At 42.1% G+C, this 25,939-nt stretch overlaps 1 protein-coding gene across 3 annotated transcripts; it reads right to left on the bottom strand.

The window, feature by feature from the left end:
* Positions 1-506: 506 nt before the first annotated feature.
* Positions 507-21,486, bottom strand: NFILZ (NFIL3 like basic leucine zipper). 3 transcript variants are annotated; one of them, XM_021278518.4, is made up of 3 exons: positions 20,961-21,486; positions 7,366-7,526; positions 507-4,255 (listed from the first exon to the last, which is right to left on the bottom strand). In XM_021278518.4, exon 3 carries the CDS (start codon positions 4,231-4,233, stop codon positions 3,337-3,339), a length of 897 nt encoding a protein of 298 aa, XP_021134193.1. In that variant the 5' UTR covers positions 4,234-4,255; positions 7,366-7,526; positions 20,961-21,486; the 3' UTR covers positions 507-3,336. The 3 variants fall into 3 exon arrangements, with proteins under 3 accessions (XP_021134193.1, XP_038025203.1, XP_021134194.1); XM_038169275.2 differs by having other exon boundaries at positions 20,824-21,486; XM_021278519.4 differs by lacking the exon at positions 7,366-7,526.
* Between the last annotated feature and the right edge of the window lie 4,453 nt (positions 21,487-25,939).

The following is a 25,939-nucleotide window of genomic DNA, read 5'->3' on the forward strand; positions in this document are numbered from 1 at the left end:
AGCTGTTGCAGCATTCTGGTTTCCCCTCGTGCCAGCAGGTACAGTAGTGCTGTGCACCTTGTGCTGCAGCCAGCCTTGGTACCCCACAAGTGAGAAGATCCACCAGCTCCTCGCACCAACCTGAGCACTATGGTGCTTGAGATGAACAGTCAGCTGCACTGATGCTCACTGGGTGTAACACCAGTAACACATCTGCAGCATGGCAGCTGCAAAACTCCAAGGTGGAGATCTGTGGACCCTGCTGCAAGCATGTGGCCAAACACAGAAGGAAAAGATATTTATGGGCAGAGGGAAGAGGGATCTGAAAGGTACGTACCCCACAGCCTGTTTGGTCCATGCCCTTCCCAACAGCTACCCGTGTTCCTTCTGAGTAGGACTTACCTCCATCTATCCTGCTGGCTGCTCCCGAGGAGGAAGTCTCATTACAGACACAATCCCAACAGACAGGCCAATACACTTTACATAGCTTCTGGAAACAGAGTTTTATTAGGCATAACCTGCTGATACACCTCTTCTGCCCAGACCACCCTGTGTACAGTTTACATTATAGAATCACAGAGTTACAGAATGGTTGAGATTGACAGGGACCTCTGGGTCCATCTGGAACAACTCCTGCTCAAGCAGAGCCACCCAGGGCAGGTTGCCCAGGACCATCTTCATTGGACTGTCCAAGAAGGGAAACTACAACCTCTCCGGGCAGCCTGTGCCACTGCTCAGTCACCTGTCCAGTACAAACAGAGCCTCCTGTGTTCCAGTTTGTGCTCACTGCCTCTTGTCCTGGCACTGGGCACCACTGAAAAGACCTGGCTCCATCTTCTTTGTGCCCTCCCTTCAGCTATTGACAGACATTGATAAGATCTGTCCGAGCCTCCTCTTCTCCAGGCTGAACAGCCCCAGCAGCCCCAGTTCCCCTTCACCAATAAGGGACCTCTTTTCCAAACCAATATTAGGGATTTCTACATCCCATGTCAGATAGCATTTCTTCTCCTTTTACACTGCCTTATTGTTGGTGCATTATTGGTGTTAGCTATAAAAATGTTTTCTAGGAAAATATTCTTGACAGCTGTCCTTATTCTGCAGAGCCTGACATGCTAGTGAAAACAGTGTGACATGTCGCAGTACCAGGCAGTCCTCTGAACAGCAGAGCCAGCGAAGCAGACTCCCAGGTGTCTAAGCTGAGGCTGAGCTCCCACCTTCACTGTCTGTTTTCCAGCAGGGCTGAGCAGGCAGAGCAGCTTTTCCATCAATAACGATGTGATAGGCTTGTGCTACATGGTCAGGGTTCAGTCAGTCAGGGGAACAATGCTACCCCAACTCACTGCCATGGCTGCAGTGCAGACTTTCCCAAAAGCCAAGTCGTAGGAAGGCAGGATGAAGAGGGGAAGTGTCCAAGCAGAAACCCCAGGGCATACATACATTACATGCAGTGCGTACACAGGTAAAAGGGAGCAAAATGCTTTAAAAAGTGAATGAGGCTGAACCTGAATGCATTTGATATCCCAGTGATATCCATAGAGATCTGGATCAGAGCAGTCTCCTGGGAGACAGGGTGGAAACTCCCATCACCAGGAATAGATAACTAAGGTGGAAACAATGGTAGAAGTGTCCCAGCAACAACAGACTTTGGCTGCTTGGAGTCAGAGCAGAAGCACTGCAGGAGAACTGAGTACTGGTTCTGAGTACTTTCAGTACTCAGTACCAGAACTGAGGACTTTCCACAAGAAAGGCAGCTACTTTGCCAATGCTTCCCAGCACCTCCATGCACACTTCTGCTGGGAGGGAGCATTTCCCACAGACCAGACAACACAAGGGAGCCTCGAGCCAGGAGCGAGCTGGTTGCCTTATCCCCATAAAAGGTAACCCACTCACAGGGCGTGCTGGACTTTTCCCTTCCTGTCACAGGTACTTCCTCCAGGGATGGAGATCAGTGCCTACATATCCAGGAGGTCTCTCAAGCAGCAATGTGGCCTTTACAGTTTTTAGAAAGTCCAGCCCATTCTGTTCCATATCTGCAGCTCCTACAGTGGTGCTGCACACTCTGTGCCAGCAGGGACCCAAAAGACCACACTTATAACCCTCTAGTATTTTAATCCTCTAGTATTTCTGAGTGCTGCAAATCTGCTAGGCACTGAAGCACAAGAGGCATCTTCTGTGCTAAGTCTCCAGTTTGGTTTCTCCAGCTTTCATAGTGTGGTAAATGGAAATAATCAATCAGTTCATCCAATGTGAACCCAGTATTGGGCCAGTCAAGATTTACCTTGAGTAATATAAGCAAACAGGTATTGACTGAGATGCTCACTTGCATTTAAAGCCAGTAAAATATTTTTTAAAAAATATTAGAAAATCTAAAATGTTGAAATGTTTTCTGTTCAGTTTGCTAGCAATTGTGCTAACAATATGTTAATTTTGCTCTTTAAAATATATATATATATATTTGTAAGTGATTCATTTCAAAATAAGGAAACGGTTCAATCAACTCAGCTAAAGTTAAGAGTATGTTTTATAAAGGCAACTTCCAAATATAGAAGTATCATTTCTGAAAATACCTTATTTACAAAGAAAGAAGTAAAACTAAGATATATTTCGCATTTTAGTAAAAAACAAAGAAATATTTAGTCCTCCAAGATAACTGTTGCAAAGACAAATGAAACTAACTATCTTCTGGACCACACTGTCTCTAAACAAAGAGAAAAAGAGTTCATTGCCTCTGAAGATAAATTACGACAAAGCGAGAATAAAATGGACTAGATTCTGCTCTCAGACCTCTCTCTTTTTATCACGATTCCTTTTTCTTGCTCCAGACAGCTGGAGGGTCTGAAACTGTTTCCATCAACTGTTTCAGCACAATTAAAACTTTAGCTTCATTAGTGATGATGAAGGTGATGACAAAGCAAAGGGAATTAAAATGAAATTTTAATGGTCAATTTAAAAGGGAATTACACCAAGAAGCTGTAGTCATGTTGTGGAAACACTATTGCATTACATGGTGTGGGCACCACCTCCGCTGTCTTAGCATCTTCTTGCCTCTGACCCCTTCACACCTCAAATTTTAGTTCAGTTTCTGAGCAGAGCAGCCAGGTGAAGCTGAGACATACTCACCCAGCAACTGTGGGGTCTAGTAGGTCCCATACAGGAACATTGACATAATGACCAACTGCAGTTGTGCTGTAGTAATGCTGCCCAGCTCTATAAACTCCTTTATCATTTATGCAAAACGGATAAAATTATTGCCTTCTTTGAAACATAAGCCATTTCCCTCCCACCCCCTCCTTCCAAACCCTTCATGTCGTTGGAAGGTCTCACATCGGCCCCCAAGGAGGCTCTTCCTCTTCTTCCTCAGCGGGAGTCCAGGCCACTCTCCTCTGAGCCACTGAGGGCTTTGGTCTTAATCCGGAGTTTGTGAGGCAGGGCAGAATAGCTTCGGCCCTTAGGATGATCTTCTGAAGGGCAGGGCAAGCTATATGGGGGTAGGGAAGTTTTGGGCACTTGCTGCTCATCATCTTCATCTGAGACAGCTGTGGTGCTCTCCTTGTTCACCTCTGCTGGACTGGGAGAAGGGGACAAGAAGCAGGCACTGCCTGAGAAAGGCAAATGGAAAGAATATTTGTTGGGGCAGCTGTAATCAAGGAAAGGAGAGCAAATTGTGGATCTGAAGGCTGAATCAAGTCTCTTTGGCTGTTGAAGGTCAGGTGTGTTCATAGGAACCGGCTTTGCATCACAGCCAAGGATGTTGCTGGATGCGTCAAAGGTTTTGCATGAAAAATCAGCTGGCTCCAGCACCTTTGGCACAAAGCTCTTCGTTGTGAAGAGGCAGGAATCTCCAGCAAAGGGCTCCACCTCAGGGAATGGGGAGGCTATTTTGTGCCCTCTGAAATAAATTCCAAGGAAGTCCTGGAGGGAACGGCCCTGGTAGGTGCTGGTGTCTGGGCTGATGAGCCCAAAGCGCAGCTTCAGGGACAGCAGCTCTGTCCTGAGAATGGCATTCTCCTCACTGAGAGCAGCCAGCTGGCTCTCCATGGCAAAGTCATTGAGACGCCTCTTCTCCCGTGAGCGCTTGGCCGCCTCATTGTTCTTGCGCCTCTTCTCCCAGTACATGTTGTCCTTCTTCTCATCTGGCATGAACTCCCGCTTGCGCCGGGAGGGCCCTCTCACCTTGCTGTGGAGGAGCTTTTCCTTGCTGTGCTGAAGCGCAAGGTCACTGATGGTGCTCAGTGGTGTCATGTAGCTGTCCATGGTTGCCAATACCACTCCGGTTCTGCCAGAATTAAAACATAAAACTATTACCACTAAATATGCTATTAATTAATAGCTGTGAATAAATTAACATAGTCATGCAACTTTTTTTCTGTGTTAGTCACACCAGGAACACCTCAGCAGTGTCTGCAAAGTCCACCATGGTGTACCCAAAAAACGCGTACAACTGAGGGAGTTAAAGAGGATACTTTTTGCTGACTTCGTGAACAATCACAAACGCTGTGCCTGACTTCAATCAGAATATCAAAAATTGTTCGCACATAATCTCCCACTGATCTCCCACTGCCTTTGCATAGGAAGTCAGCCTCCTTGCCCCTGTTTTACAGATAAGGAAGGTTCAGGAAAGAGAACTGATTTGCCTTAGTCATGTGCCTTAGTAGCAAGGCAGTAGGATGAAACAGGACTGCAGATCAAGTGCAGCTACTCAGTCCCAAATTTTCCTCAAAACCCCTAGTCTTACTCTGGAAAGCTGGATTTGAGGATGTTTGTTATTTTGATAGGTCTGTAAGCAACTGGGGATGAACACAGAAAGTGTGGTCTAGAAGCTACTTGTACTGTTGGCACAGCTGTCCACAAAAGTCTCCATCTAAAGACAGTGACCATGGTACATTGTTGACTACAGGAAGAAGCTAGCAGAGAAGACCAGTGGTGCAGTCTATGTTGGAAAATTAAATTAATAAGAGATCACAGGACAACTGCAGAGAGTTGTCACACTGCACATCCCCATCTAAACTGTAAGCTGGCTGTAACACAGGAAAATTCTTCCAGGAAAATCAACTCAGCCCTCTTGCCCTGGGAGGGATTGTGTTGATCAAGTGTCAATGTCTAGAAGTAAGGACTTGCATGCAGTTCCATCAAACACCCTCTGTACCTCACAGACACCTAGACAGGGAGCTTAGCATGAGATGCTTGTCACCCTGAAGGTTTCACATACTATCAGCTGAACTACCTGGGCTATTGTCTACTGCCTGTAAAAGAACCCAGTGACTAGTTCTGGTTTAGAGCTCCAAGTACCTTAGGTCAGGTGAGAAGAATCACATTTGTGAGCATAACAGAAGTTTTGGGAAGCTGCTTTGTGGTATCAAGAGGAGACAGTTTTTTATGACAGCTCTACAGGATGGATAGGGAAGGAGCAGAGGAAGATCCAGCTCAGAAATGCTCCACTGAAATACTTCTCAGAACTTAGGTCCCTTCTAATAAAAAGCTGGGCCACAGGAAGCAGCCACTTTGATTGTTGATTAATGCACCAAAACTTATGTATTTGCCATATTTCCATCCCTAAGGCCCCTCATTTTAGCTTTGTGACTACATCATGTTGGGACCCACAAAGAGCAATGGACAAAAAAATGGCTGAGATGCCCTCCACACTGTCTGGTGGGTTGCAGTACACTTCACTAGTACTGCAATGCTCTCATGGTTTGCCACATAGCTAGAACAATAATAGTAGCTGTTTATATAATTGCAAAGTGCTTTTCTGAGTCATGGGCAGAACATCACCAAGGTTCCTGGCAGAGTTGGTCAGAGTGCTGGGGAAAGGAGGGCTGGCTGACATTTTCAGCTGAAAAATTTCTCCCCCCCCCCCCCCAAGAAAAAAATACTTCCGTCTGAAAATTGACAGAACTCCAAGGAAACAAAATCAGCTTAACACCCATTATTTAGTTTTTAGCCAGTAACATTCAGTTTGAGCATTTTTGTCTTTCAAACAGCTATTTAGGAATCAGATTAAATGGCCATATTCAGAGGAATGGCTGAAGTGAGAAGGCAAACTCTTTTAGAAAGCCTGGGCCATATATGTTAGCATCATCAGATGCTGTAAGCTTGTGAAAATCTGTCATGTGATAGACCTTTCTGAAAATCAACACTTCTAATAATCAGCATGACTATTAACCAACATTCTTACTAAATCAATGAGTGACATGATTTGCTCTTTTCTTGGTGATAACCAGCTACAAGCAAATAGAAAGATATGATTCACAATCTTTGAGGGCACGTCACTTTGGGCAGGGATGGTGTGTTGCTCAGAACACAGAAGGGAACTTATTCAGTGAAGGACTTACAGAGTCAGAAACGATAAAGAGCCACGATTGGGAACTTCTTTTGTTCTTTACAAGCATTCACATCAACACTAGCCAGAAGAGTTCATGTATCGGTGGAAAACATAAACAATTCCTAAACACTGTCCAGTTGAAATATGTTTGGAGTCTTTTGAAAATTTCCAATGTTCTTAACTTTCCAAGTATCATGCAAAAGACCACACTTGAATGTCTAGTTTTCCAAGAGTGACTATTGATTTCTTAAAAATCCAACATCAGAAATCATAAACAGAACAAAAGATTGGAAGCAAAATACTCTTTTTGCTCATTTGCATAGCACCACCATCTTTGTTTTCTTGCACAGTACTCACTGAAAACCATACTCCTTTTTAAGGTATCTCAAGATAGCACTCAACAGTGAGGCATTAAAGATCACTAGAGGATTTCAAAAATCAAGCAATGTGTAAGTGTAGATGAAGGAGTTCCATCATGTACACAAAGAGTTAAATATATATCATACAGCAGAAATGTGAACAATGAGCCTAAAAATGCTAATCTTCTGCAGAAACTATTTGATTAAGTATTTTGTTGCTTGCAGGCAAAATATCTGCTCTTTATTTTCACAGATTTAAAGACCTTCAGTATTGTCAGGTTGTCATCTACTATGATCTCTGCACAATGCAGACCTGTAAAATAGACAAATCCATATCTAACTGCTGTCCTAGTTTGTTCAGCGTGACCAGAACTCTGTTCTGGTTTAAATCAGGACAAGTTCCAGGAAAGTACTCTCTTTCTGAATCAGTGTGATTTGGTAATTAAATACATTTGGAATGCATTTGTTTTAATTTAGCTGTAACTCTGACATCTCAAACACAATGCAAAGGTTCTGAGAGCAGCTAAAGACCAAAACAAAGAATCTCCTTTAGCATGAATATGTTTGGGGTAATTTCTCTGGTTTTTGATCAAAATTACTCCTGATGTCAAAGCATCAAAGGGAGAATTTCAATGAGTGTACCTGTGGTTTCTGACAGCGTCAAGAGGCAGAAATATGCTATTGTTTCGGGGCTTAATCACTTACCAGGAATTTTTCAGGTTGGTATTTGACGTGACTTCTTTGTTGAATGAGTCAAAGATGAACAGGTGGCTTTTTCACTGTTTAAACTTATCACCCACATTGGGCAAAGTAGCTTGTTTTTTCCCTGTCCATCTCTTGCTCCTGGTGCCTGTCCTTATGAGATCCTATAAGAAGTTTCAAGATTGCTGTAACCAACACTCATTGTTCAACATAGCTGGGAAGCACAGGAAGTAAGAGGGACCCAAAAGAGGTATTTATGAGACAGAACAAAAAAGCAACAAAAAATTTAGCTATTTCTTCCAACAAATTCATCTCAGCACAGAGATGTTCAACGCTTTGCACATTTGTTTAATCCCTCACACTTTGATCCATGCTACCAAGGTGGGAGTTTCCTGATGACTTAATACTGCCCAGGTGGAAGCAGATGGGAGTGAAGCAGCGAGAAGTGAGGGCTGAGTCCAGGAGAAGAAGCAGGAGTCAGACCAAAGGCACAGCTGTACCTACCTGGAGGCGGGGAGGGTTTGGGGACTGTTTGAGTGAGAAGTGGGAGGTAGGGGAAGTTCTTATCGGAGGCAGGATCTGGCCTTTTAAGGGCAAGGAATGAAGGCCTAGCTGGGCCAACATGTGAAAGCATTGAGTCTGAGGCCACAAAGCCTGAAGTCTACCTGTTATTTATGTCTGCAGCCCACAGTGTCACACATATACCCACACAATTTTTGTCTTGAGAGTCTTCATGAGTGCAGACTCCATCAACCAAGCACACAAGGTGTCACACAGTTTGTAGCCACAAGAAGTGGAAACATTAATATTAGTAATGACGGTCATGTACATTATGCAACAAGTTTCATAAGGTGCATTGGTATCTATTATTTCTGTGGCAATCACTTAATGACATTCTGATATGCTTAATTCTTGGAAGGACAACAGACATGCTACATATTATCTGCATCTTAAGAGGAAGAGAAAGCACGGAAAAATGGAAAACAGTGATGTTATTCCTTAATTTTTCACTTCTAACTTGCACTAAAGCTGCTAGTTCTGTTCACACAGAGCATGTTTCTGAACAATGCTCTGGACAGAGCAACAACTTTTCTAGTCTCCTACTTCTCTGAGCAGACAGAAAGCAAGCTACATTTTTATGTTAAGACTTTTAAATACATGCATTAAAAACTATCCTTACCACCTCTACAATGCATCTGATTAATTTCGGTGCTGTCCAGGGATAGAAAAGTTGATGAACTCAGCAAGGATTTGCCTCCAGGACTAAATATCTCAATTATCACTTGAGTCTGCATGGGACAGAAAAGCTGCAGGGGACACTCACAGCTGCACGGGACGCTCACAGCTGCACAGGGCTGAATATGTAATGTCTTAATGTATTGCCAGTGCTAAGCCATTTACATGTCCGTGAAAACATCAGCATGTTACACTACAGTTTTTGTGCATACACTCGACATGGTTGAAAGACCCTCACTTCTGGTAAAATGGCTTTTAGTCTGCTAACAGAAGGCCATGGTAGGGCTCAGGCTCCAGAGGTCTGGTTCAGACGCAACTCTTCTTCTTTCTCTTATCTCCAACCTGAGCAGCAGCTCAGAGCAGACTCTGATGAACTGTTCTTTCTAGAAGGCTGTACAAAGTCCTCCACCAAAAATACGTATCTAACAGGAACTGTTTCACTGCAGATATACAAGATGATACACACTTTTCTTTAAACAAAACACACTGCCTCAGTAAAAGACTGGTGAATCTCACTTTTTTGTGATCATAAATTAAGCCGTCAACTCTCAAATTATTTCATTCTTTTTTTCCAAGGATGCAATAAAATTTGAATAGTTCCAGCAAAAGGCAACCAGAACAGGCTTAGATTTAAAATAGTTTCTGTATACATCAATGCTAACTCATTATTTCTTAAGAATAAAGATCATGTGCTGGAGTTAGCGGGCAGTGGATATAAACAAAAGAAAAGGAAGCATGTTTTCATGCAATGTAAAATTTAAATGTGAAGTTCGTTGCCTTGGGATAGTGTGTCAATCAAAAATAAAAGTGGAATCAAAAAGATCGCACCAGGCAGATCTTTGAACTGACACAATCTAATTGTTCTTATACCCTGAAATACTGGGTGAATTTGAGTATTATATAAATTTCCAATGAGTGTTATAGCAGTTGTAGAATAGAATTGTAGCTGTGGGTCACTCATCTTCTCTTTGAATTAGAACAGAGAATGAGCCAAATCTCATACTAAATTCATTCATTTTAATAAAGTGAATATTTATATTCTATTCTTTTCAATTTACTAATTTTTGATGTACAAATCTAGATGTTACCGTTTCTCATATGTCTTCCCTTTCTGTAAGTTGCAGTCTTTTTCTTAAATCATCCACTTTTTTCCCCCTACTTAAATCACAAATTCTACATAAATATCTACAATCATCAATTATGTTTTTGATCTCGGTCTCATTTAAAAACAGAGCTGAGAGGGCTATTTTTAAACAAGAATACAGGAATTAAAGCCCAAGTATAAATCTACATATATTTACTTTACAAAGGAAAAATCTGTGTAATTTAGAAGTGCACTTAGTTACTTAGTATAACTCCTCTCTGTTAGAGATGTCTTTTCTTTACTCTGAAGTGAAAGTGTAGTATTAAAAAAAAAAAAAAAAGGTAATTCAAAACAATTCATTTGTCGTGGTAGTGGTGAAGTCTTTCCCAAGACATGCACCGATCTCAGCATATACTCTTTACTTGATTTTAACTATAACTTATAAAACAAAACCAAAAACAAAAAAAAAAAAAAAGAAGAAGAAAGCTCCCGCTGTTTTGTTGTTGTTGTTTTTTAAATAAACACATAATTCTGCTATGCAATTAACTACTCCAGTGAAAATTTTCAGATCAAAGTTTTATTTCCAACTTTTTTACTGCACATGATTCGGCACCCATGTACATAAGAGGCAATCCACAGAAACATCACTGGAATTTACTCTAACTTTACCATAGTTAAACTGGGAACAGAATTTAGGATTGAAGGAATTTAAATCAACACAAAGTTTGAGTCATGCTGCCCTTGTTTTATGATGATATAAATTAGCTTGACAGTTACCCGTTTTTTTCACTCTTAAATTATGTCAGCTTAAACTAAATCAGAACTCGTTTGTTAATCTCAAAATGGTCTACTGCTTAAAGTGTCTAACCCACAGGAATTATTCAGAACGTACACTGATAAAATGAGATAATAAACAGGCCCTGGTAAGCATGGCACGATTTACAATAGAACCTCCTGAAAACTTCTAGCAGGAACACCATGCGGTACAAACACTGCACTGTAAGCACCTTAGTAAACAAGTTTCAGTCCCCTCTGCTGCTTGTGCTGTGGTTTGGTAGTATCTCACAATGCTCTCTAAACTTACTAGCCTATTCAAGATAAAAGGATATCATTCTAATTACTCATATTCCTGATTATTTCACATTCACACTAAAGCAGCGGTTAGCAGGTGCTATTGAGGAATAGATATTACTCATTGTTTGCATTTCAATGGCAGATGACTTGGTCTGTTGACTGAAGTGGACAGAGAGGGAGAAAACAGAGCAGAGGCTACCGCCCTGCATTCCTGAGCTTCAGGATGACTGCTTCTGTGGTTGATACTGGCAGAATCATTCTTGTTTGTGAAGCTTTACACTCAAATTTAAAGCAAAACTGTCAAAGGAACAAATAGAATATGCCAAAGCCATATATCTGCTGCATATCTGTTTTGAAAACACAGAAGTGATTATTGGCTAACACTGCCAAATGTTGCTGCAAGTCTGTCAGTTGTGATATCTTTACAGAGCCTCAAAACTGAGCATTTTCACCATAAGGGCTGGGTGTTCTAAAGCCTGGTTTCCACAGAAGCTTTGTACTCAATAGGGTGCTAGTTTGAAAATCAGATTCCAGGACCCTGTAAGGATTCTCTGGAATTGATCACTTTTAAAACCTGTTCACAGTCTCTGAGTCTGTAGAAGAAAACTTGATTTTCAGGGGTCTGAAAGATGTATTTTACTTTCTGGTGTACTAAAATTCTAGGCTCAGAGAGATTAAAACATTGCCTTTGGGTCTTAATCACAATACGGTGTGTTAGGGTTGATTTGTAGTTTTGTCTTTTGGTCTTGAGGTATGAGACTTCAAGCGATGTGAACCTACACAAATTTATCAAACTACCTGGAGCCAAAGTGCAGGTTCTTACAGCTTGTCTGCTGTATAAACCTTCCTCGATTCCGTTACTTATGGTAAAACCCCATACCAATCTGGAGGCTGCCCTGCCCATGGTAACTAGCCTCAAAGCTAGCTCAGATATTGCTCTATGTTGAACAAACTGACCTCTAAATTTTACTGTGGGCCTACAACGGATATTAAGACTGGAAATGCTCTGAAAAACTCTTAAAACCATGAAGTTATTTATGATTCTTTGCAAGCTACAGTTCTGCAGTTCTTGGTCTGCAAATGCCTCGGTGTGTGGTGCTGGTGAATAAAGAAATCTCCACAGTTTGTTCCATCCAGCTTGTCCCTGCTTCCAAGACACCTGCACCCATCACACCACAGTGCAGTATTATACTAACTGCATAAACGTTCTAACTTTTTTTTTTTTCTTTTTTCCCCGGGAAACCACTTTAAAAAACTCCTTTTATTTAAAAATGCTTAAGGAAGCCTAAACTTTTTTGTTTGTTTGTTTGGGTGGAGAGCATCAATTTTTCAGCAGACTGTGCTTGGCTGGGATAATTTAGTTGAATTCTGAAAGATGGGATTCTGAAACTCATGTGTTTCAGCAGAAGGTACAAAATCAGTCAGTATGTTCAGAACATTTTTGCTGATATTTTTAAACAACAACTGAAACATTCTTGAGAAAGCAGGCTACAGCTGAAAGACAGGCTAGATCTGAGTATTTTCTAGACATGTTTTAGTTGTCTTATTCCTTCAGTTTCAGCACCTAATAGGCAGACCCTGCTCCAGGAACATATAAAGCATGAATAACTGAATTGTACCTTTTTCACTTGCCAGTTGTGCACCACACAGTGCATGGTAGCACAGAGATATCTGAGCTATTTCATTTGGATGCAGTGGTGCTGAGACAGACCAGAGTTCCCTCAAGTTAACTCATGTCAACAAGATCACTTACACTACCAGGGCACAGCCACATTTACTACTGCAGCTTGTGTACCAGTAGCAAGCAGAAGCACAGTCAGAGAGCACTAATTTGCATGACCAGACCTCATACTGTATCAAATCTGTGTTACATCACTTATAGTAAAGCAATAAATAAGACATAAGAAGATTATGCCATGCAGGGGTGTATATGGTGGGTATGAACCTCTTAATTCTTGTGCGTGCAGGTTTTATGTGGCCTTCTATGCTACCAGGAAGGTGGGGCTGCATTTACCTTGGTGTAACTCTGGAGCAGGTCTTCTGCTTGCACTGCTGTTGGGAGCCAGCACTGGAGGTGGATGTCCACAAGTGACGTGCAGCTTGCGGGACGCTCAGCCCTGCACTGCTCTCCGCCTCGCTCTGCCCTACCCAGGGATGGAAAATTCCATCTGGTTCATACTGAATCTGACAAAAACTGCTGTCACACCAGCTTCTTTAAAATGAAGATCAATTCATGAAGATAAGCTCATAATTATCTGAAAGTTACCCCAGATGTTATAGCAATGCCTCATCAAGAGGAAGAAATGAGAGGCAGACCAAACCAGCAGGTAAGTCCCTTCCTCCCCATAGCACAAGAATGTCGTTGCAGGCTACAAAATCAATGAGTCCTGAGAGTGTGTTTAAAATTAAGCGTAGGCAAAGAGCTTTTTATGTGACGAGGCCAGAAATGCTGGCTTAAGCAAAGCTGCCACTGACTTTTGCAAGTCTGTGGCTTTCGGTCTTGGAAATGAGAAGTCAAGAAACATCAGAAAATAATTCAACACCTTTCTGATCTTTCCTAGACGTAATCAGCCATGGTTAGTAAGTCTTCAGAACATATGAAATCCCCATTTAAAAAACTGTGAGCCATCACTTGAAAATGACAAAATCCCCCACTCCATGGAAGCTGCGAGATACCACTGCCACAGAATTATCAACAATATTTTAGGAGGAAAAACAAAACAAACCCTACTAAAAACAAGGACCCCCCCTCATTTTCAAAATCCATTCCCTAGGAAACACCAGCCATAAGAAAAGAAAGCCTTCTCCTGCAGCTGATACTCCTGACTCCTTTCTTCACCTTTTCATGCCAGAGACACATGTACGCAGCAGAGTGCCACAGTTTTGCTAACCCAGCAGTGCTGTCATCTACATTCCAGTCCTAAGAAACAATTTTGTATTAAGTGAACAAACCTCAACTGAGCTCTCCCACTTGCTCTCTAAGTCTTTTCCTTCTCCCAGTACCTCCGGGATGCAGGACCGATCACAGTATCCCTTTTAAAAAACTTCTTTAAGATCCCAAATAAAACTAATTTAATTGCTTACCCTTCTGTTTCAGATTGATAAATTGATACTCATAAAATGGGAAGCATTTTCGCTAAGGTGTGTTGAGCCGATCAGGAGTGGAGCATAGTGAGGGCCACAGATTTCTGTGCATGGTGCCTTCTTATTGTTTTCTGGCAGGAAGACCCCCATCCCTGTGTTCTTTTGCAGTAGTCCTGTCAAAGGATCTGATGCTGTCTAAAAGCTCTCCTTTTTCTATTTAAAGGAAATGAGCCATTGCTACTGGGTTGTCTTGAAGGCTGCTGGGCCTCCTCCACTCTCTGAAGTGTGTGCAAAGGGCACCCACTGCAGAACGTGATCACGTCTCTCATTCATTAACTGTTAATATCAAGATTTTTCATCAGAGGTTTCCCTTTCACTCTGCTATCACAGGAAATAAATGAAACTTTTGAAGATTTTGCAAGGCAGAGTCATGTATCGGCCACCTTCTGCCTCAGTTTCTATAAGATACAGAACTGGTGGCAAACCCACTTCTACTAAAGATGAAACTCCTCATTTCAGTCCCAACTCATTGAGTTTTTCTGTGCCCAAAGCAACAGGGTGTTTATCTGTGCTTTATCAGATTCAAAATGCATACTTCTGGGTAACTGAAGTGAAATGGTTATGTAAATTCACCTGCTGCAGTCCTAGAAATAATATTACTAGCTCAAAACTGATTGCTGCAGATTCTTTTTAAAATCACATGAAAAGATGATAATGCTTTAAGCTACTATTGCATGAAGCTACTGTAGAGAGACAAATCTGGAGTGCCTCTGTACTACTCCAGATTTCATCCAGAGCAACAGAAAACCGCAGCCAGGCTATTATGTTTTGTACAGAAAATGGAAATACAAATACAAAATGATCTTTTCCATCCCTTGGGTCATTCCTTGCAACATTATTATACATGGTACGCTTTCACTAGACCAAAGCAGTAGGAATTTCTGCTTAAACTTCTTGACCACACAAGAAAATAAAGATACCCTTCTTTATCAAAACACTAAGCTAAATTTTGCTGTTAATGGCATCTTATCTGACTTTCTGCTGTTAATTGCATCTTATCTGGCTTACTGCAAACGTTTGAAAAAGGAGGGAACCGAGGCACAAATTCAGCCAGAATTTGTTGCACAAATTTCAGCTAGACACAATGTACTCACCAGTGTGTTTGCTCTTGCCAGGAGCTCTTTGGTCTGCGAGATGCCCAGGAGCACGGGAACAGTCCTCGCCTCCCCAAGCACTGATGCTCGGACAACACTTCACCCCCAGTTGCCGTGACCGCATTGACATAGTAGCATAGCAAGAGCATGCGTCAAACCACTACTATACAGCAACCTAGCCAAGAGGTGGAGGACAGCACTGCAGCCACGGGAAACTGAGTGAAATTTCAAGGAGTGTGAAAGGGCAAACAGCAAAAACTGGTGTATGCTCTACAGGCTAGTATTTCAGTGAAAAGGGCAGGGCAGGATGAAGCTGGGTTGTGGGGTCCTTGCTTGCAGGTGGACAGATGCTTTAGTGTCCCCCAGATGAGAAATTATGAAGCTTAATAGGATTTTCATGATATTTGCTGTTTTTCTGGAAAGTCTCTGAGTTTCCTCCTTAGGTAGGAATCTCAGCTTTTGATTACAGAAAAATATGTTTAGTTCTTGTGGATGCAGACAAAGGATTAAAACTGTATCAGTGTTGAATGCAAAACCAAGACAGATGGAAAACGTCCCTCCAACAACATCTAAATCAACCCCATAAACAAAACAAAACAAAACAAAACTAAAGCTCTTCACAATTTGATTTTACCTCTCAGCATCACTTGATTTGAGGGAACAAATTCTTAAATTTCTAAAAACATGCTGCGAAGAAGACACCTTTTTAAGTAAAAGCTAGAATGTTTTCATAAAATAGCTTATGATTTACAGCCTCTTTACTAGAGGGTGGCACTTCTCAGACATCTTAAAGGATGTTGGAATTTAAATAGTGTTTTTATTAAACAAAGTCTTTTAAGTTTGGCAAGAGAAATGTCAAAGTCTGGAGTCGTTAGTCTTTTCTGAAGCACTGCCTGGTGCCTGCAAATTATTCCACTGATGTTGGCATAGAAGCCTTACTACAGTTAGTTACTGCAATAACTTTTTCTCATAAGCAGAGATGCTAGATATGCAATAACTAGCATGTAATACACTTATGAACTGTACTTTCCTTCTGCTGACAAATCTTTGAATGTTCCCACAAAATTTAGCCTTTTATAAGCCACAGCACAGGAAATTTAAAAGTTATGGTGGTAAAAATTGACCATATCTAGGTATTTCAGAATTTTTAAGTCTTCTACTCTGTATGAGACAGAAATGGCATTTGTTGCAAATAGTAACAGGAGGTTCCAGCCTTCTGTTATGCCTCTCATGTCCTTCTGATAGGTTTCTTAGTCAACAGAGAGTTATTTACTGTCATACTCTCTTTAAACCTTGAACTGTCAAAGCAATGCTGGCTACTAATCTTTCTTTGATATTATTCATTGAAGGGATTTAAAAATAATCTTGTTCAAAATTTTCACACTTTATATGTAGAGTAGTCTTGGAGAGTAGGTATGTTTCAGCTACACATGAACAGACCATCATCATTCACTCAAAGCTTCATTCTCTTCCACACCACTAAAAAGAATGCAGCAAACTCAAATTTCACATTTTATTCTGCTCAAACCTCTGAAATCATAACATACTTGATTTTGCATGTTTCATCAGTAAACACAGCAAGGAAAATGCATGTAATAGTCTCACGAAATCCATAAAGACTTAGGGTGCAAAACTTGCTCACAGATATCATTATTACCTTTCTATAGGAGGCACAAACCTGCTTCCCAGGTCTGACTTCTGTTATATAGGTATTAGCCATACAGAGCAGAAGAAACGGTTTAGCTGGGAATGTAAAAAATATACAAAATTGTTTTCCTTCTCTCTGAAGTTACAGTATTGATCTCATTACACTGTCTGCATGACTCTTGTCCCCCTCTTTATTTATTTTATATACCTGAATTCCCTCTACAGATGTAAACTGCAGCTCACGTTGGAATGACCTACAAGCGAGATGCATGCAGAGTTCTTCCCGTGACCGATCTGAACATCTGCAAAATTGTTTCTATGGGCTTAAAAGAAAGCATTTTGTTTTTATCTGAAATTAAATGCTTCAGGATAGTTAACCATTCTTTCTTAAGGAACTGATTAATTTCTGCATGAAAATGATTGTTTGAAATGAAAATTCATAACATTTGGCTTTGCAAGTCTGAAGTAGTTGTTGTTTAGAAGCATTTTTAATGTTCCTAGAAGCAGCTCCCACTTTTTCAGTCAAAATTATTTGTCAGTGAAACTCATTAAAAAACAGTTTTAGGGTCACTAGTATGTCATTGCTTTTTGAATGTAGTAATTCAAAAAAAAAAAAAAAAAAATACCCAGTTGTAATCTGTAAGGTCTAAAAATACCCAAGAGCTGATTTCCTTTCCTGTCTTCATAGTTATTAATATACTGTCGAACAATACATATGCACATTATGATGTAGGTAATGTTAGTTTAAATGTTCATAAATGAAGAGTAAACCTTGAGAACTGATTGCTTCTGCTAGCCCAATCTTGCTTCCTAAAATCTGTAATGACAAAAAATACAACTTGCAAAACCAACTAAAACAATCTTACTCCCATTTTCAAAAATAACCTGTGAAATTCAGTAGCCAAATCTACAAAGAAAGTAAATGGGATGTGCGTCTGTAGTAGCAGTTTCAGATATCTACGATCTATATCTACAACATCTACAATGTTCTGAAATTATTGAGTGATGTAGGTACCTAAACCTCACTGAAACTGAATTAGCTCTTTAAATGCAAGGAACTGGAAATATGAATTGCCTTATGATGCAAGAAATCCCAGAGCCAACTGGGAATGGAGGTGAACTGCTGTATCAGGTACAGGGACTGTGAGTGCAGGAAGTGGAATAGGTATCCAAAGGCCAGGAGGTAACAGCACGAAGTATGAAAGAAAATTAAAAAAGATTAGAGCTGATACTTTAAATCCTTTTGTAAACCTCATCAAAGTGCTCTGCTAAATGCTCAAATCCAAGGAGATTTTGCACATTTGACTTTTAAGGAAAAAAGCTATCCTTTTGTATTTCAGATTAGCACACGTCACTGGTACTGAAAGTCACTGAATGTGAGAGAAAACTGAGTTCCTCCCACAATCTTAGTTTATATATTTAGTGACAGAACATTTCAGGTAATCTCACAAAAAAAAAAAAAAAAAAAAAAAATCTCCAGAAAGAGTTCTTCAGCATACTGATTTACTATTGCCAAGTATCTGTAGCAGTAACAAGACTCTAGCTGGAACTGCATTTTATGTTACTTATATAAATAACCAAGCGATTATGAACAGCAGATTGAGGTTTGGCAGATTTGCAACATCCAGATAGATACACATCTCTGTCATATATGAGTGTCACTTGCTTTTTCAACTAATACACACTGTCTCAATAACTTGCATTTTATATCTACAATCTTGCCCCTTATGTAGAAGGGGAAATTTGGTTAATTCCACAGAATTCAGGATGGCAGTTTCATTTTCTTTTGCAACTCAGCTTTTCTCTCTAGAGGTTTATCTACTGCATATTAACTTACGATGACTATAAAGTATGAAAAGAAACCTATTTTTGCATTAGACAGAAAGCAAAGAAAGGGCTACTGCTATTACAGGGACCTGAAAAGATTTGAACGCACCATGATTTCTGTGTGGTAAGGGATGCTCGAGGAACCTGAGGGACCACCCTTGTGTGATAGGTGTCCCAAATACTCCAAGACAGCAGGACCTCTCTGCCGGAGCACCTCAAAAGACCAATTGACAGCACGTCCCCAGTTGCCCTGTAGTTTAGTGGATGGTAAGCACAGTTAACAAGAAATGCTGGGGATACTTCCACCTGCAGGAGAGGAATTGTTGTGTTTTGGAGTTCACTGGAAGCCAGTAGGAAAAGTGTCTTCGAGGTCCAGCCTTTGGTTTTGTTCTTACTTCTCTGTAATATTCAGCTCTGGCTGCAGATTTCCCCGCCATTTTGAACTGCTTCAAGCACCAAAGACTGCCCTTGAAGTGGAAGTCTGTGAACCTTCTAAGTTCATGACTATGGCATTCTTTCCTCTCTTTAATTAATATAATTAAAATACTTCATGCTTTATCTTCTTCACTGTAAAATTATTTTTTTGCTGCCACAAAATAAGGATGGTGAATCCTGGGTAGAAAAATGGCTGCTAAATACTCCCTTTCTTCACATAAAAATTTCATGACAGGTGTCCGCTTTAAAATTCAAAACCAAAGCTACTTCACCACAAGATTCAGAAATAAAACACAGTAACTTTACACCTTTCTTCAGGTATAATAAATATGCATCACCTGACACCTGCCTATATAGAAATTCCCCACCTTTGGAATAGTTTCTTTCTTTCTTTCTTTCTTTCTTTCTTTCTTTCTTTCTTTCTTTCTTTCTTTCTTTCTTTCTTTCTTTCTTTCTTTCTTTCTTTCTTTCTTTCTTTCTTTCTTTCTCAAACTTGTTTCAAAAGGAGAAGTCAGAGTAGAGGGGGAAATGACAACCCCTCCCCATCTTTGAAATGAGATGCAAAAGCTTTTTCAAAGTAAGAGAGGAAAAGGCTTGTCCCCAGAAGTTTGTGAACTGAAGAAACCACGTTAAAAGTTGAGCAATGACAGAAAGAAACAGAGTCCAACACAGTATTAATGATTTTTCACACAGTTTTCAACATCTGGATCATCTGAATTTTTTATCTATGCTCTCTGTGCTTCTAATACGGCAATGGACATAGTAAAGGGCATATGCATCATTATCTTCCCCATATGGAGTAAGCAAAGGAAAGGCCAATTATGCAGACTGAAATAAAGGATGGGGTTTTCAGAACAGGTTTGCAGATAGGGACTAAAGCATTTTAAAAACCTGGAAAAAGTCACAGGAAGGAGAGGATGAGGAGGCGGGAGATGGAAGCAAAAGGTTTGAAACACATACAAACCAGATGTTTGTATCTGGTTGTGTTGTCAATGCAAGCTCACCAGCTTAGGAAATTCAAAACAGAGGCATGGTTAAAATACAAAACTGAGCAAGTACAGCTACTGTGCAGGGTCTTCCATGACAGGAGTTGTTCTTGGCCTTGGTAAATATTCACTCCATAATAACCGCTGGTTTCACCAAGGCCAAATCTACTGCCTTTCTCAGCCTTGTCATCTCTGCAGTAAAGCTTTGTACTTTGGCTGAGTCCTTCTGCTGGGGTGGGAGCTGAGAAAGCTACCTTTCTGCTATGGCTCCTCTGTGTCAACCCCTCTCTTTGGAGCTGCAAATGCAGCACTTAACATTCACCGTATTGTTATCAAGTTCTACCACTGTGCTGACTGCCATAGACATGCCAGGTGATGCTCTAGAAATAAAAATCTTCTCAATACAAGAAATAAATTCTTCCTTACCCTCACAGACAGGCAAGTGCAAGCTCAAGAACAGACAACAAAAATGTGAGTGCAACAATGAGGCAAACATATTAGAACCATACAACAAAATCCACAAACATAACCACTCCATCACTCCCCACCAAAGATGGGAAGAGAAACTAAGGAGGAAGGTATCAGGCACTGCAAGATAGTGAGTGTATGTGTACCCATCTTTGTCCACAAACAGGTGTTGGTGTTCTGGCAGGGAGGAGTGCTGAATGTAGGGAGTTTGGAAAAAGGCAGATTTGGGGACAGATGGAGTGGGAAGTATAGTATGCATAGAGATAATACATAGAAGAGCGAAAGAAAGGAAAGAGAAGACAGAAACGAAAAGAAAAAATAAAAGAGAAAATAAAAGAGAAAATAAAAAAGAGAAAATCGGAAAAAAAAAAAAAAAGAGAGAGAGAAAAAGAAAAAAGAGAAAAAATAAAACAGAAAAACAAAACAAAACAAGAAGCTAGCAATTTCCACTCTGAAAGTCACCTACTTTTCAGAATGGCCAGCAGGGTCTAGGGACCAGCACAGGCACGGTTTCCTGGTGGAGCTCTGCTTCCTTCTTTGCCCCTCGGCACCTAAAGAAGTCCCGGTGCCTGAGCTCCTTCTCACCGCCTGGCCAGGACTCACCTTGTGGGTCAGATGCAGCAGCCAGGGTTGTCTGACATCAGCTCCTGGCCCAAGAGTGCCCAAGCAGAGTAAGAGGATGATGAGCTCTTCTTCCAAAGGCTGGCTCAGCACTCACTTGCATGTGACACCTCTGCCTTGAGAAACATGTCAGTGGGTCAGTGAGGATCTTGTTGTTTTTTGGTTTTGTTTTTTTCTTTTTCTTTTTTTTTTAACTTTTTTGCATAACCAGGTCCCAGGAAAGCTGGAGTCATGCAGTGATTACGTAAGAGGCGGTGGCAGGCAGTGGCAGAGCAGGCGGCATCGCAGGGGTCAGGTGGCTTTGGCGGCACAGCTGCTTTCGAGCTTTCGCAGAGCTTCCCGTTAGCATTTACAACCAAAACGCTCGTCAGCCGTGGTGGTGGCAGCAAGGGGGGTGGCCTCCTTTCTGATCTTGAAATTTAAGAAACTACTGTAGGTGTTGAGTCACACAGAAACTGAAGCGGTGAGCGCCTCACGCGTGCAGGAGGCTGCGTCAGTGAGGGGTAGAGGTGGCAGCCAGGCAGAGACCTGCTGAGGAGATGTGATGGGGAAGTAAGAGGGCAGGCTCATGGTGCACATGTGATGAATGCAGGAAGCAAGATCCCCTGTTGGATAAGAGGCAGGACAAGTTGCTATGGCTTAAATAAATAGGTCCAGAGAGATTTGGGGCTGCCTCAACTCACCTTTAGCCTTCTTCTCTACCAGGTCCCAGCACCTGCTTCCAACTCCTCATGCTTCCTCCCCCTCTGCCACCTCCCAGATATGTTCCTGTGTTGCTGAGGGATGCCAGGAAGGAGCAGTCCCTGCTTCAGACCCTGCCTGCCCACAGGGCAGCGGCAGTGCTCACCTCACCATCTTAGGGGCTCCTCAGCTGTCATGGCTCCACAGAAGCCTCAGTGAGTGCCTTCCCTCATCAGAGGTGTGTCCTGAGGCAGCCACAGACTGGTAGCTAGGTCCTCATCAGCCAGGGTATGATGGCCACCGGACAAGTCCACCTGGCTGCCTGGGCCCATATTGTCACTCTCTGTGAGGAGTCGGTGGTGGGATTTGCACTTAAAACCCCGGTGCTGCATCAGGGCTTCTTGCTTGCCTCAGTGGCTGGCTTGAGGATGAGGGGCTTGTGCATGGAGGTGGCTGCACTCACAAGATATGTAAAATGATTTAATAGGCTTATTTTAGAGTATGTTGGAATATTTATGTCTGTCTTCCCTCACATAAGAACAGAGTCACTCTTGGTGGTTTCTTCCTTGTGGAAGGTGGCCCCACTCTCTGTGCAGGCTGGTGCAGGACGGTAGCGTGGCTCAGCCAGCAGGGATGGTTGATTTGGGTTGAAATCTCCAGTTTTGTGGTCTGGCAAAGGAGCCTGGGCACATGAGCCTGTAAAGGGAAATATCTGACTGGGGACTGGGTGCAGAGCATGGGCTGGCCTCAGGGGACAGAATTCCCTGTCAGAGGATGATAATGTTGGAAAGGATATCCGTGTCTCTTGTGCCATGTCTGTGATGTGGCATGCTCCAAGAGCTATCAATAGGTCCTAGACCCTTCCAGCTGTTGGGACAACTTACTGAGTTTTGTTCAGGAACTACGAAATCACCGTGGACAATACAATGAGGATCAGCTATCTGGGGGCAGCAGGCTGTGTGATATTCCTGTGGCTGTGTGTGATGCCAGAGCCTTGTTCTTTCACACAGATGTGGCATTCATTCCTTATCTGCATCCATGGATCTCCTTCACACCATTGCTTTTGGATGTGGTTCATTACTGATGAAGTGTTAGCACATAGTAAAATCACAGAATCACAGAACTGTAGGGGTTGGAAGGGACCTCGAAAGATCATCGGGTCCAACCCCCCTGCCAAAGCAGATTCCTCAGAGTAGGCTGCCCAGGTAGGTGTCCAGACAGGCCTTGAATATCTCCAGAGAAGGAGACTCCACAACCTCCCTGGGCAGCCTGTTCCAATGCTCCATCACCCTCACTGTGAAGAAAAAAATAAAGTCAAGGTAGATGACATCCAAGGCTCTCCCTCCATCTACCCAGCTGGTGATGCCATCATAGAAGGTAACAAGGTTGGTGGAGCAAGACTTCCCCTTGGTGAATCCATGTTGACTACTCCTCATAACCTTCTTCTCCTCCAATTGCTTGGAGATGGCATCCAGAACAAGCTGCTCCAATACCTTTCTAGGGACAGAGGTGAGACTGACTGGCCTGTAGTTTCCCTTTCTATCAAAGATGATAGAGAGCGGTTCGGTGATCACATCTTCCAGCTCCCTTAGCACACACAGATGCATCCCATCGGGACCCATGGATTTGTGTGCGTTGAGCCCACTCAGATGCTCCCAAACCACTCCCATGTCCACGAGGGGGGAGCCCTCCATTTCCCAGACCCTTTGTCCTATTGCCAGAGGCAAGGAATCCCGGGGGAGTGCCCTTGAAGCAAAGACTGAAGCAAAGAAAGCATTCAGTATCTCTGCCTTCTCAGTGTCTCCTGTGACCACGACACCCCCCCTCATTCAGCAAGGGACCCACATTATCCCTAGTCTTTCTCTTGCTGTTTACATACTTGAAAAAAAACTTTTTATTATCCTTTATCTCTTTTGCAAGGCTCATCTCTAGGTGGGCTTTAGCCTTCCTCGTCACGTCCCTGCAGGCCCTGACAACACATCTATACTCCTCCCAAGAGGACAGGCCCTTTTCCCACTTTTCATAGACCATCCTCTTTCTTTTGATCTTATTGATGAGCTCCTTGCTCATCCATGCGGGTTTCCTACCCCCCTTCCCCGATTTTCTATTCCTTGGGATGCACCGACCCTGAGCATGGAAGAAGTGCTGCTTAAATGTAGCCCAGCTCTCACAAGCACCCTTGCCTTCTAGCAACTTATCCCATGAGATACTCCCAAGCAGGTCCCAGAAGAGGTCGAAGTTGGCTCTTCGGAAGTCCAGGGTAGCAATCCTGCTTTTAGCCTTACTTCCTTTGCCTAGTTCCATCTGGAACTCCACCATCTCATGGTTGCTGCATCCCAAGCTGCCCCCAACCTTCACATCCCTAACAAGGCCATCCCTGTTGGTAAGAATGAAGTCCAGGAGCACCCCACACCTCATCAGCTCCTCCACCACTTGCATCAGAAAATTGTCCTCAACGCATTGTAGGAACCGTTTGGACTGTTCATGCCTGGCCGAGTTGCTTACCCAGCAGATGTCTGGGTAGGTAAAATACTGTGGTAAAGATACCCACAGCTAAGTAATTGATTCCAATCAATTAGATTCTCCCTCTGAATTCTTCAATGTAGGAGGTTACGGCATCCTTTACTGATATTTCTGCTGTTGTCTTAAGCAGGCATTATATCCTGCACTATATACCCTAAGCTTACAAGAGTTTTGCTCATAGGTTGTAGTATAGAATGAACCAGCTTCCTCATTTGTTGAGGAAATCCAGGTACAAAAAAGGTGATAGCTTGCTGTGGGTCAGGACTAACTAACAGAGACAGTGTAGATGATGGTTGCAGAAGTGACCCTTCAGACAAGTCAGAGGTATTGCTCTATAGATTTAAATTCCTAATCAATAAAGTGAGGATTGATTCATTGGTTAGGCTGCCAATAATTTCTTGCTACGGAATGCATCTGCCTTGGCAGTGCTGGGATCTTATTTATGCTTTTGCTTTCTGTTGTAATACCGTGATGAAGTTCTACTGATACAGCTATGCTTCACTTGCAATGCATACCCCAAGGACAGAAAAAGGAGGCTCTAGCTCTGCTGAGGAGCCAGTGCAGTCCAGAGAAGCAGAAATCACTGTTGTGGTCTACTTTACCTGTCTGTAAACACATCGATAGCCTGTGCCACCTGGTGGACACCAAAAATGAAACACGATGATGCACTGGAGTGAAATAAATGTTTGCTGAAAGTATGAATGCTGCCTTGGATCCCAGATGTCCAACCTACCCTGTTCCAGTCCCTTGAGATGGAGTGTAAATGCAGTAAGGGCTGAACCTCCCAGTTTGAGGAGTACGAATGGGCCTGGAGATACACTGCTATGACCTTTTAAAAGTATCAGTGTGCAGAAGGTGGCCCTGTACATTGCCAGGGTTTACTGTTTCTTAGCAAGAATTAATGTGGCTCTCTCCGGGTGAAGTCTGTCTGTGCTGCTTTCTGGCACATATTCACTGTGTGCAGTGAGTTAGCTTGCTAAGTCCTCATGGTCCGAGAAGGGATAGGAGTCTTATAAGAAGCCCTGAACTCTATGACTGGTTTGGTCCATCCCAGCAACAGGAGAAAATTTTATTTATTCCAGTTTCATTCATAGCAGTGGGTGCTAACTTTTACAGAATCTCTTTTCAAAATAATTTTAAAATTGCCTTATAGCACAGTATAGCTTGCTTGCTTGCCTTTTTAATCTCTGCAAACTGAAATGTGTAAAAGCACTGAAGGAACCAAGGAACCTAGATCCTAGTCCTCTGGATAACGTTTTAAAGTTGCTCTGGTATTTGGCTGTATTATACTGGTAGACTGAATTTCCTTGAGCCTTCAACAGTAAAATTTCAGCCTGAGGGCCATAGACATATGCATATGTGAAATAGACATTAAACCCTATTTCTGTAAAGTTGGCTTGTTGGCTTTTTTTTTTTTTTTTTCTTTTCTTTTTGTTTCTTTTCTGGCTGGTTCAGGCAAGATTAGTATGAGCAAGGAAGAGAGCAAATCCTCCCTCCCAGGACAGTGGGCCTGGGAAGAAGCTGAGCTGTAGAGGTCACTCTTCTCCCTTGTTGTTCCCAAAAGTGGAAATCAAAGTATTATTGATCTCATTTAACTTCAGATATCTGCAAAAGCAGAGTTTCTACATGTGAACCTATTCTCTAAGATTCATTCTTTAATTAATGGAGAGAAACAGCCTTTTGTTTGGTGTGGGTGATCTGATCTATTCTACATGTTTATCTTGAGAAGAAAAAAATGCTTCTTAGGACATTTCATT

This window comes from Anas platyrhynchos, chromosome 29 (genome assembly GCF_047663525.1).
Source record: "Anas platyrhynchos isolate ZD024472 breed Pekin duck chromosome 29, IASCAAS_PekinDuck_T2T, whole genome shotgun sequence".
Classification (NCBI taxonomy): Eukaryota; Metazoa; Chordata; class Aves; order Anseriformes; family Anatidae; genus Anas; species Anas platyrhynchos.

Excerpts from the sequence above, each read along its gene's own strand:
- NFILZ (XM_021278519.4), bottom strand. The coding sequence starts at position 4,233 with ATGGACAGCTACATGACACCACTGAGCACCATCAGTGACCTTGCGCTT.